The sequence below is a fragment of the Strix uralensis genome, chromosome 21, assembly GCF_047716275.1.
Source record: "Strix uralensis isolate ZFMK-TIS-50842 chromosome 21, bStrUra1, whole genome shotgun sequence".
Taxonomy (NCBI): domain Eukaryota; kingdom Metazoa; phylum Chordata; class Aves; order Strigiformes; family Strigidae; genus Strix; species Strix uralensis.
Genome location: NC_133992.1, coordinates 4,056,824 through 4,070,241, shown reverse-complemented (window position 1 = coordinate 4,070,241; position 13,418 = coordinate 4,056,824). Strand labels below are relative to the sequence as shown.

The 13,418-nt window shown below is 44.7% G+C and overlaps 1 protein-coding gene across 1 annotated transcript in view; it reads right to left on the bottom strand.

Moving 5' to 3' along the window:
* Positions 1–12,999, bottom strand: part of PAPPA (pappalysin 1) — a 183,306-nt gene extending 170,307 nt beyond the window's left edge. The window contains exon 1 of the mRNA XM_074891148.1: positions 12,158–12,999. Within this exon, the coding sequence (XP_074747249.1) occupies positions 12,158–12,554 (397 nt within the window). The 5' untranslated portion in view covers positions 12,555–12,999. The remainder of the gene's footprint in view (positions 1–12,157) is intronic.
* Positions 13,000–13,418: the final 419 nt, after the last annotated feature.

Genomic DNA, 13,418 nt, shown 5'->3' with positions numbered 1-13,418 from the left:
CCTGCTTTGGGATGGGAGGTGGAGAGACCACACTGGAATAGTCTTACAGATAAGGCTATTAATTACATGACAGAAAATATTTGTACAATAAGAGAAATTGCTCTTTCAACAAAAAGCAACAGATAAGACTATTTTAAACCATCACATTTTAAGGTATGGAGATTCTGCCAGCACTGGAGACCTTTTGTAATACATTCAAAGACTTCAAGACTCTTCAAACTAGTAGTGGGACCACAACTATCACATCTATTATATCTGTATAAACCCCCTTATTCCCAATTTCCAAAGCTACTCCTTATGGAAGAGGGGGAGCCTGGGATGGTGACTTGAGTGCTGCCCTGATACCACACCTCTGCACGAGTGAGGAACCACAGCCCCGACCAGTGCTGCCGCCTTCACTCCCAGAGCTTCTCTTTATCAGATGATTTTTCCATGCATTTTAAGTAGCTAGAAAAGCTCTTTAGAGGATCCCAGTGTCTCCTGGAAGGAAACAACACACAACACCTCCTATCTGAGACCACCAAGGTGTAGTACTAAAGGCACAACCCAGGAGCAGTCACAAGAAAATGGACTTTTTCTTGGGTTCACCCTGTGCTGTAAGGGGTTTTGTGGATCTCTGGAGCAAATTAAAGCATTTTGTGTTTTCCAGCTGACAGCACCATTACCGTGCCCATCTGTCCCTTGCTCCAGAGCTCATGGTGACTACACTGTCCCATGGTATCTACTTCCTTGGGTCCTGCTCACTCCTACCGCCTTAAGCTGGTGGTTCTGTGAGAGTGATGTGCAACATCAGATGTATCAGCCTCGTGCCCAGACTATAGTAGGACAATTATCCTTTGGGCTATTTTAGTCCTTTTACAGCCTTTGCGCAACTCAAGAGCAACAGTTTTGCCAGGAGCCAGAATCTAGATTTCAGTGTTTAAAAAAAAAAAAAAAAAAATCAGTGGATTTATCAAGAAAAAATTCTACAAGTTCATTGAAGCTAGTCTTCCTGCTCGGCGTTCCCAAATACTGTCCACGCTGATTTTATAGCAAATTGAGACTAGAATTTTACTCCCTCTTTTTTCATATTTTCCGTGACGGAGGGAAAAGAAGAGAAAGACGCATGGTTAGACAGACAGGCAAACATCTCATCAAAGAAACTCCTACAAGCAGATGCAGAGTAGGAAACATCCAGCAACCCTGCTGGCTCCAACCCACTGCCTGGACCTGAGCGCATGGTTGATTTTCATTAACTAACTTTTCTTCCTGTGAACTTCCTCTGAGGGTGTTTGTTTATAAACAGAGGAGGGGATATTATTGCTGGAGATGGGACAGTATGGGAGGGGGTGACAGAGTTTAGGGCCACAAGACTGAAGAGTAGAGTTCAGAAGTGTTTGTTGTCGGAAACACAAAGGGCTCACTGTAAAACTGGTATATGGCCTAATTTCACAGTCTAGAGGGATTACCATAGGTATATGCAGAAAATGCTCCAAAAAGTAAAAACAACCCCACATTGTACAAATGTTTCCCACTGCATCACCATAACCATTACACACCCAAATTAAACCATCAACAGCAGTGACGGTGGTTGGAGGTTGTTCTCCATGACATCCACTTCTCAGCTTGTTCATTTTCCCCATTGCATGCACTCTGTCTCTGCCCCAAATTCTACATGTTCAGCAGTCTGGAGCAGCCCCCCTGATTTCCTCTCCAAAGGAGTTACTCTAGGTTTACATTGGTGTGTTCAACAGCAGAATCTGGCTTGTACTGCTCACCCTTCCCTCTGCCAAGTACATGTTTCAAAATCGTGTGCGTAATGCATTTAGCTAACATTTGCTTTTTCTCCCAGTACTCCTTTTTCCCCTGAACATCTCCATTCATGAGCACAGGAGGCTTCCAATTCTTGTCTAGTTTATGCTGAAAATAATTCTCATTAAATTATCACTGGTGAAAGGTGCTGTTTTGACCTCAGAGAGGCTGCTCTGTTTATCCGCAAGACAGATGCAATGTAAGACAGTAGTAATGCGAGCTCCAGATTTCAACCTTAGCACCTCAGACTTTACAAACACAGATGCTGCTGAATTCAGAACAAAATCGTGTGGATTGTATGATGTACAGCCTCCCTGTTGACGCTCCTGACAGAAACACTGGTCAATTAGCCATGAGGGCGTGCACTAGATGATGATCCCTCTCCAAAACAGTCTGCGGCACTAACATGCTGTGTGCAAAGCCCCTGCTGCAACCTCTCACCTGGTCTGTATTTAACTATAGGGTAAATGAGTTGCTTTGACCCTTAATTAATAATCTGAGATATCCGGAGACAGATTTTCAGCATTTCCTAGGAAGATAAGCAGTTATGACTTACATATTTTACAAGCTGTTTCGGCAAGTCAATATATTAATCAATGTGCAGATGTATCAAAATATCAAAGTATTCCAATTTAAATAAGAGTACTCTGAACTAAGGGGCTTCGGTGATATTTGCTTTTCTCTCCCATTATGGGCTACATATGCTGTTCCATTTGAGAAATACAGTAATTCGTGGTGATTCAAACATCACCAGCATGTCTGGTTCAGAGATATTAATTCCAGACCATCTGATTTTCTGTCACCTCCGAAGAGCTCATGTCACAAATGGCAACTGCCTTCTTCACCCATTCCCCATGCTGCCAGTGCTTTCAACAGGGTGACACCAGGTAAGAGACTTCATCACCACCATTAGCTCAGTACAGCAATTACACAGCGAAGAACCATCAGCAGCTACAAGGAAACATCCTACACAAATTAAGGTGTGCTGATTTCACATGGACAACCACCTAGGCTGAGGAATAACTGCCATTGCCCCTAAAAAAAAAAAGTTTAACAAAAGGCCAAGCCTGCTGGGCTCTGTTTCTATCTCTGTCACCAACACACCACCACATCTTGGACAAATCAGAGCATCCCTCTGTTCCTCAGTTTCCCTGATTTTAAGGTCAATGTTCTCTCACATCTGAGAAACTTATCACTGCCATCAGCAGGATGTTTTGAGTTATTTATCAGGACTACAAAACCACTATCTTACTGCAATGATAAAGGAAAATAACAGTACTAGGATACACTAGTACATGAGAAAAAAACCCCCTACATTCAAAACTAAGTAACACTGGTAACAGTGAAGGCCTTTCCTTTCCATTTCTTTCCTTGTCTTAAATAAAACAAATAATGGTGATAAGATCTCTTTCCTCAATTCAGTGGATGATCTTTGTGAGTATGCCTCCAACACTAACAGCAGAGAATAGGCAAGGGAGAAGACGAAGGAGGAAGGGAGCCTGCAGCTGATGCTCGGTGTCAGGAGCAGGGCTGCTCTTCTCCCAATTCCATGACGACAGAAAGCTCCTGGGAATCAGATGAGGGAGGGGAGGATGGGTCAGAGGAGAGAAATCCATATGGGAAAGTGATTTAAAGCAAATAAAGAGACAATAAATTAGATAAGGAAAAGGAGGAAAAACACAGCAGAAGGGAGGAAGGAGAAGAGATAAAAGAGTCCTAAGTATCACTCAAAAGGAAGACTCAAGGAAAGCCTACCAGACCCCAGGAGTGGATCAGCAAGGAACAGAGTGGTTTTCTTCTCTAACACAGAAATGTTTTGCTTTCATGAGCTGGTATCATATCTCACAGATGCTGCTTCACCAGGCCCATTCCAGATGCTTCTCAGTTTCACTTCACTCTCACTCCCTCTTTGTGAGAACAACCGCTCGCTCCTTGTTTGTGTACCACTAGGATGGATATTAAACAGAACAATATCGATAATTCCCGGAAATATGCATGAGCATATGCCTAAGCACACAAACACACAGCCTGCTTACCCTCTGTTCCCACAGCGCTTCCAACACGAGTTGGCTGAAGCCACCAAGCTGGTGGCCACCCTCGGTCTGCAAGGAGGGGACACCACCCTCCTGCGGCACAAGAAGATGAAAATGACGGGGAGTGTAGGGTTACCCACGGCACACGCTTGCTAGGAAGGAGGAAACCAGCAACTGTGTGGAGCAGGAAGAAGGGAAAGGCGGGGGAATCAAGGACACCAGATAGTAGAGAAAGAACTGAGACTATGATGGTGATAAGAGAGGGTGGAGAGATTGGACGGGAAAGTTACACACTTACATCACCCAGCAAAACAGAAAACTGGACAGCGTGTTTTGAATAAGTGCTCTCTTTAACACTGGAAAAAAAAAAAAAAAAAAACAAACAAAAAAAAAGAAGAGAAAGGTTGAAAGAGACAGAGGCCAAAGTAGAATTTGGAGTATAGCAAAAACCACGAAAATAAACACGTCCACTTCCCCTGGCCAACTTCTCTGACGTTAGGGCTTCACAATTTTTCTTCTCTTGTGTCCAAAGCAAGAAAGGACAGCAAAATAAAGGATGTTAACAAGGACCATGGAAGGGTCCAGGCTGTAGAGGAGGGATGCAGAAGACTTTCTGAAATCAGAGCCTACGTCAGAGACAGACAAGGCTAATGGTATTTTTTCATGATCTTGAACAGGTTTAGGATCAAATCCATGCTGCCTGCATAAATCTAACATCATGAATCCAGCCCCATTCTCATCAAGGGATAATCTGATTTATATTTGTTCACAGTTTTAACTGTGATACATACTGCACCCTCACTTGGTGCTGGCAACCTTATGGATGTTGAACAGTTGTAAACTAAGAAAATTATTCTGATCACTATGAGCAAGGATCGCAGAAAGCAAAATTCTGGGGTAATACATTCACTCTTGTTCTCTTTTTAACTCACCTTTTCAGTTCTGCTCTGCTTATGTTCAGAGTAAGAGTACTTTGACTTCATGGATGGCTCTGGGGAGAGTAAACTTTATAATAGGCACTAACATCAAATCAAAGCAGTTTACAAGATCTGCCACTTGTGTCAGAATATGTGGGGAAATAAACAAGCTGCTCTTCCTTGATCATTGGAGTTTAAATGCTCTATTGATCTGGGAAAAAAATCAAAGGTGCTTTGGAAATTGTGTGTGTGTGTGCATGCATGCTCACACCAAGGAAAATGAAGAGAAATGTAGGGACAAGCAGAAATTAACAGAACAATCAAGCGTTTCTTCTCCACTGAAAGCTGAAATAAAACTAAGAATCATATCCAGATGTCAGCTACCCCAAGGTAGGGAAATACCCATGGAGCAATGTAAGTATAAGGTCAGAAGAAAAGTACACCTTCATCTTTAGAAGTCCCATTTTGGGGGAAAATAAACAAACAAAAAGGACAGCACAGTCAATTGTTCTGTGCCCAGAACAATGCATGAAGTAAATGTCCAGATCCTAGGAAATAGGAAAGTCCAATATATTTTGCATATTTGAAATAAGAAGAGTAATATATACTGATCACGTAAAGGCAGTATTAGATGAAAAATTTAGTAGTGTGGAGAGAGGAGGTTAAATGAAGAAGAAAGATGATATTAGACTAGCTGATATAGTTCAAAGAAAAATGTACAGGGGTTTTCTCAAACAAACATTTTCAGAATAATCTGGAATACAAGATTGGAAGAAGTAAAAATGTAGTAAAGTGAACGCATTCATTCTTACTATGACGGGATGTAGGAACTGCCACACAGACTAAGACCAGAAAAGGGTGGGAAATATTTGATAAAATATTTTTCTCAGGAAAAAGGGAAATTAATCAAAACAGTCTATCTGTGGGAAAGGATCAGTTCTGGCAAATATTCTAACTTAAAATTTCAATAGAAGTTTCATAACTGTCAAAACACCTGATTCTTTTTTAACTTTCTGAAAATAAGAAAGCTGATATCTTTTACCAGCAAATGTTTTTCTTTCTCATATTTAACACTTTTCTAAACCAATGCTTTGGATTTTAGGTACTTAAGATGTTGTCAATCTGTCCTTCTCTTTTCCTGTCTTACGTTATAGCGGTGACTCTTGGTCTTAGCTAAAGATCTTTGGTTTATAGTAGAGCACTGGGAAATTTTCTGTGGCCTGTGCTGTATCAGAACCTACGAAGTGGATATTCTGTGAATGTTTGGACTAATTATCTGCTGTTATATCACTGATGCTGCAGGGGACTGAATTTGGCAACCCAGGTGGTCCCTTCTCTGCTTCTGCTCCTATAATTTCTATCAGAGAAAAGAAAAGGGGAGCTGAAAAAACAAGGGCTAAAATTGGAAGCAAAACTATTATATGGGAACATTTCAGCTGACCCAAGTCATGGAAGGGTTTATTTTTGTTTTTTCAATATGTCTTTTTGAAAAAAGCCACTATATTTTGGCTCTTTTTTCTGGCTCAGGTCAGCATGAGCAATGAAAATCCAAGGTGAAAGCGCTCAGCTAATCCCATGGTCTTGAGAGCACCTAAACCCCATTGGTCCTGCAGTATTTCTGTGTTAAAGCTGCTCGGGCAGGCGTCATGGCTGCACCTCTCTTGTGACAGACCTGAGGAGTTTGGCACCTACGTCCTGACGGAGCCAGACCTGGTCTCCAGAGAAGGCATTTCTCCACCAAAAATCCCTGCTCCACCCACCTGGCATGACCCGCCTGTGTTTAACTGGGGTCGGGCCCCAGTCACCAGGGAGGTGTCTGCCAGCGGTTCGGCTCTTTGCTGTTGGACGCACCCAACCGAGGATCTCTCCCGCCCTTGGCAAAGGCTGACGAACACACGAAGCTCATGCAGCAGCATCAGCAAACTCCTGGGCCCGCTTTGAAAACAGAGAATTGTCCCATCCTTCGTGAGAAAGGTGAGTGGCACGTACCTTTGTGGGAGGGTCAGGGTTAGCGTCACCCCTTCCAGCCGCTGCAGTGCTCAGTCTGACCTCTGGGATTTGGGATTGAAAAGTGCATCCCTCACTATGCCACGTGTGGCTGGTGCTGATGGTGGGCATCTCCACCTCCGCTCGGCATAGCCATGGCCTCAGGATCCCCTTGGCCATCTGCAACGCTCCCCTGGCACCTCGTGGGGAGGCGACGTGGGGACCCAGAGAGCAGCTTCAACCTGATGCAATAACTTTAAGGCATCCAAATCACCGACCAGATCTGTCTTTCTGTGATGGCTTAGCGTGCGAAGGCTCTCCAAGGGCTTCTTCTCGCCCTCACCACTGAGGCCTGCCTGCTGCAGTTCTGCTCTGCGCTTCTCCAGATGTCTCCACAAATCCCTGAGGAAAGCCCTGCTCCTGTTCTCTCTCCAAACACCATCCCCTCAGCTTGATTTCTTCCTCGCACGAGTTTTTCTAACTGAAACAGGCTGGCTTGAAATAAATCAGGCCGAAATGAAGCTTGGAGAGGTGAGCTCAGCCTGGGACACATCTCCGTGCCTACAGGAGACAGCCATACATCATTTAGGAATCCAAATTTGCCATCCTTCATGCACAGAGAGTCAAATTTTCCTCTTTCTTTTATTACCTTTTTATTAATTAGAGCAGCCTACATGTAAGTACTTTAAGAAGAAAAAAAACAACTTTCTTCTAACTGTGCTGTTCTGACTCTAGTGTGTAGCTGGTCAAAAGAATGAGATTGGTTAAAATTGGAAATCTTATGGAAAGAAAACTTCTTTTTCTTTTCCAGTTTCTGCCTGTTGTCCCGGCTTCCGCAGGCTGAAGGAAATGTGCTGTTCAAATGTAAATATTTAGTAAATGATAAGCTATGCTGTACTTTTTCAGTGGCCTATTAGTCAAGCCTTATCCAGATCCATCGTCATGAAGTGGCTAATCATTTGAACCTATCTACAGGGAAGCCAAAACCACACAGCTACCTGTAGCCTTCAGCAGTGGTGTGTTGGAGGCTTGTCACCCTGGCGGAGCATCTGGGCAGGTGTCCAAGCTCCTGTCACTTCGGTCCAGCCGTTACGCCACTCCACCCATCATGCCCATCACCCTGGGACGTGCCAGCGCTAATTAAACAACAGAACTACAAGCTCTGTGTTTGACTTGTGCTCCAGTCCTTCATTCTAGTACTTCGTTACAGATCAAACCAAGAAAATTCATGCAATTAAAAGACAACAGGCTGTTGAAGATAAGAAAATGCTGCATTATCTACATATTATTTTAATACCAGTGAAATTCAGAGCAAGCTCCTCTTGAAAACGTCCTCAAGCTCCCAACATACCCGCTACAAGGATCAGCTCCAGGGACAGGACTCACTTCACTGATTCTACCCCAAGTGTATTAAATCAATATCAGGCTCCAAAACTTCAGAAGTGAATCAAACTAACCCCCAAAAGTAAACATATATTCTTAAACCCTGTGGAGGGAACAGACGGATGCAGTGACAATTACGTATCTTTATAATTGCCCACTTATTGGACCCCGACACAGATGTTTCTCAGTCTCTTACACACAAGAGCTGTGGCTTTAAGTGAGCTCCACTGTGCTGATTTTGGCATTTCTTTCCCTTTGGATTCTGCTGCAGTTTTATGTTCATCAAGGACTGAAGTTGGGAAAACATAGGCACTCCCTTACATATGAAGCTTTATTAAGTTGGGATCATGCTCTCTGTTGGCAGGCAGAGGAATAGAGAGACAGAGGAGAATGAAACCGGGAAGGGAAAAAAAAACCAAAACAAAACACAAATAACTTTCACTCTTCAGAGCAGGCACGCCTTCTTACTCTGGTTCCCGCTACCGATCATTCATCCCGTTCCTCTCAGCTCCCAGCCAGTAAAGAGTCAACATCTCATTCCTACGAAAACATGAGCTATCCTGCTCCCGAGCCATATAACCAGAAAACGCACTGACAGGGACTCGGGAGGATCCTGTTTCTTAGGATGGAGTTGCATTTCCACAGAAGAACTGAAATACCTTTGATTACAACAGAAGCAAGGTCAACGGTGCTTTGAAGCGTCTTATTTTGCATGGCATGTGTATTACCTAACTTGACTAGAGTCTGGACCTTAACTCCTTCCTTCACAACTAGAGATGCATTCAAAGACTCTACAGGGGAAAGTGCACAAACTTGCATGATTAATACCATGTGCACATGTGTGTGTTTGTAAGAGGGATGTACTGTGCTGTGTGGTAGGTACGCGCATCCAAGGAGTGTTTGTCCAAGAACTATGTGGCCCGGAGAAGGAGGCAAGAACGCAGGAGCTGAGAGCTGGCTCTGCTGGAGAGCCGCACCGCGGGAGCTGCGCAAAAGAAGCACAGCCCAGCTCCGAAAATGCTTCTGAGCTTTTGCGTAACACAGATCAATGGGTCAGACTTCTACTTTCCCAACAGCTTCCCCTGACAAATGCCAAAACAGATATCAGTGAAGTCAAACAGGGCAGCAATAACATCACTGCCAACCAGCGTGAAAATTGGCAGAGCCTGGCACCAAGGACTGCCTATCATCAGAGACAGGGCATGGCCCGGCACAATGACGAACCCACTTAACAGCGCTGTAAAATTAGCCATTTATGAAAACAAATTGAATACTGCAGCAGAGGGTGACGTAAGGAGAGTTGGCTCCAGACAGAAACAGAAACTCCTGTAGCCTGGATTAGCAGAAGAGCTCTGTTATATCAGGGCTCAGGCGTAGAAGCTGATAACAACTTGGGTCCTACATGAGATTTTTAACAGACACAACAGGCCTCCCCTATAGGCACACATGTGGCTCCTATACGACCTGCAGTGACTACTTACATGCCAGCAAGGAGGGATGGAAGGGGAGCAGTCAACACAGGCAGAGGTTGGGGGGGGCAGAAAGGAGATGAAGATACAAGGAGGACTCCAAAAGAGAGATGTCTTCCAGTCAATCCTGCGCTCTCCCCCAGATCTGTACAGTCACACCGTTTCCCACTTTGCAACTGGGACAGAAGTTGGGGAGAAACTCACTTCTGGCACTGTCAGCAAATTTGACCCTGTCCCTGGTCCCCCCCCCACCCCTACCAAACACCCAGAAAGGCTCTTGATTTCAGTGGGGTCCTACAGATGCAACTTCAACAGCAGAACAGGGCTCCTGAGTCTGTCACATCCCCAAACAGTGAAAATGAGAAAGCCAAGAGTTTTGGCAGCCAGAACCCTTGATTTCCTCATTGAGGGAAGCATAATCTCTCCCTAAGCTTGCTGCAGGTCTGGGAGGCTGTGGTGTGCGGAGGATACTCCGAGTGAGTTCCTCTTGGACCTCTTCCAGGTGTTTACACACAGAGCCAAACCTGGCTCCTCTTCAAGAGTGCGTGCGAGGAGGGGGAGGGGGAGCTTAAAAATAAAATAAAAATCACAAAGTCCTCCCGAGCTGAGCTGCAAGCTCTACGGTGCTAAACTGGGGCATTTCTTTTCATTTTTCACAGTGGAATATTATATCCATGCATAAAATGGGTCAAGTGTTATATACAGGCAACAACCCAACCTCCCCCATCCAATTAAAGTATTTTACTACAGATGATCTTTGTGTGTGTTTGTTTAGGTTCCCTATTGTGTGAATTAGAGATACTTGCACCTAAGACAGACACGGGGTCTTAGATGTTGGATTAAACACATTAAAAAAATACACTGACCATGTTTTGCCACTGATGAGATCTGTGTAAACCCAAATTCTGCCTTTCCTAACTTGAAAGGGAGGCACTTTGAGCCCTGGGGCTTAAGTTAAGATTGGGAACCAAGAAGAGTGGAGTATGAGAAAGCCAGGGGAAATAAAGCAAGTAATAATCTATTTCACCTATGGAACGACTCAACTGCCTGTCCTACTAAAGGCAAAAGGGACCAGCCCATGCCCAGCACCTCCTGCCCACCCCGGCAGCCACACACACACTGTCCCCCTCCCCACAAGTGAGCAGAGCAGATGGGATTGGGGAAAGTTAAGGAAATACACTGCTGAGTTCATCTTAGGTTTTGTTTTCCTTAGGACAAAGCAACTTTCTTACAAGGGGAGAGTCACCCAGGTCAGGGATGGGGCAGCGGAGATGGAGAAAATCGAAGGGCAGAGGCGAGCTGGGCTGGCGGGAGCAGCCGTGGTACCACCGGCACAAGCATCCGCTGCCTTCTGGTAGGAAGTGACTCCGGTTAAAGGGGAAATCCTCCCTGTCTCTTTAAGGCATCCTAGGACATGGAAACTTTGTACTTTCAGGGAATCTCCTTGCCAAAAGAACTGTAAAACATGTCTTCCTCCCCCCCCCCCCCCCAACCCGTTTCTCTTTGACTTGTTTTCTTTTTTTTTTTAAGGGCATTTCCATTTTCTATGACTTCCTTCAGAGCAAAGATGGATGTGGCGACATTTATAAGGGTTTGTAACCCTCCGAAAAGTATCCAATTTCACGACAACTTTGCTGCACTTTATCACTAAAGCGAGGAGAGGGTGGGAGGTGGCGGGGGGGAGGGGGGAGAGGGAGTGAACGCAGGGGAAAAGGACCCAAATTCATGATGGGCTCATAAAATTTAAATAAGAAAAGTGCAATATTCCGCATTATTGTTCAGCTCAGACAGCTTAGACTGGTAGCTGCTTTGAGTACTAAATGATTTTATAGGGCTATTTGACCTTACAATCATTTGTGTTACACTTGCCATTTCTAAGGGGAGACAAAAATACTCAACACATCCTCTAGCTGCAGTGCTAGTCCCAGCCCTAGCTGAGTGTCGAGGGGTTGGGAACTTTATAAACTCATTTGATTCATTTGAGGTTTCACAATAGCCAAAAGTTCCTTTATAGCTTTTTGGAAACCACACGCTAACATTGCATCTGAAAAGGTAACAGTGAAGTACACTCAAAAGCTAATAAAACTAAGGAAATCGTATAGGGACCTTAGATATGCATTTCTTTGCAGCCACACACTAGACACATACGTTTCTTTTCATACATACATACAAGCTACTTTCCAATGGTCTATTTACAGTTTTCCAACCTGAAAATTAGGTAAAAACCCACTGTAAGAGCTCTCTCTCCTGTCTGCATCTTAATCCATACACACAGAAATAAAGAAACTACCCAGGCTACTGCCATTTCCCTATGCAAAAGTTTACATAACTTTTTCTGAGAGCATATACTTTCAGCCAGTTTGCCGAGCTCCGGTTATTTCACCAAATATCTATAGAATAAGCGCAGGCGAGCGTGTTTACACACGCACTCCCATCCATCTGTCCGTTGCAAGGCACACACGCACATTTCAACGTACACACACAGACACTACACACACGCACGCCTACAGCTGGCTGCTCTGCCGGCTCCCGAAACGTAAAAGGGATGCTGCAGCCACAGGCACCACGAACTACCTACCTGCAATGACAGCCGGAGATCTCTGTCCTCCTTCAGCTTTCAGCCACACTTGCAAAGTGAAGGCATCTCGGGGCAGCTCAATATCTGCCTTCAGCCGCAGCTGATCACCTTGTCCACTGAAATAGAGCGCCCTGCTCGGGGTAAGGGACTCCTCGGCGTCCTTTACCTCCCGCTGTTGCCTCCTGCGGGGGCCGTGCCCCGGCTCCAGCCCCGCAGTGGAGCGCCTTCCTCGGGCTAACCTGGTGGCACAGGTGCCCGGGGCAGTGTGGAGGAGCTGGCGGCTCTGCCTGGTGTCCCTTCGTGCCCTGCGGGAGCGCTCGTCCATCCCACATTCGGGTCCACTGGCTAGGGCTGTACAGAGAAGCGCAAGAGGCAGCAGCAAACTCCAGAGCTGCATTTCCAATCTTCCCCCCCCTTCTCCCCTGCAAATCCTCCCGATCTGCCAGCTTTGGGCTCCTCCTTGCCTTGACTTTCTTCTCTTGTTCACCCTTCTTGGTATTTGCTCTTTTTATAACCCTTCTCAGTTGCTTTTTCTTTTCTTTTTTTCTTTTTCTTTCTTTCTTTTTCCTGCTTATAGATTTTTTTTCCCCTTAAAACAAATAAAAATGAAATAAATCAAAACTCCTTCTTGGTTGAAATGTATTTCTCTGTTCTTCCTCCTCTATCTGTCTTCTTCTCCTCTATTCCTCCACAGCTGGAATTCCTCTCTCTCTTCTTTTCTCTGCTGGATTTTCTTCCCTTTATTTTTTTCTTCTTAAAAAAAACACACACACACTCTCACACACACACAAAACAAAACAAAAAAACAAAACAACCCCCCCCAGCTTTCTCCAAGACTCAGACCCACTGATTTCCCTCCCCCCAAAAGATGCTCTAATCTATTTATTTTTTTGGCCTCCTTTATAACATAAGCCACAACCCCCTCCTTCCCCCCAACCTCCCCCCCTCCCTTCTTCTCCACAAAATGAAAGAAAAGAGAAAAAGCCCCTCAGAAGATGAGTAAACAAGAATATGCTAATCTACTCTAGGGTGCTCCACCTTCCCAATTGAATGATTCCCATTAAAACTGCAGGGATCATGACTAATCAATCAGCTTGAAGGAGCAGATAGCTCCAGAGGTTCAAACACTTTTGCTGTTTTCTTTTTCCCCCCTTCTTTTCCTCTCTTCCTCTTTCCCCCTATCACTTTCCCCCCTCTTATTTATTTTTTAAAGAAGACAATCAAGATGAATGGATCAATGTGACAAAAATCCTGCACCCCC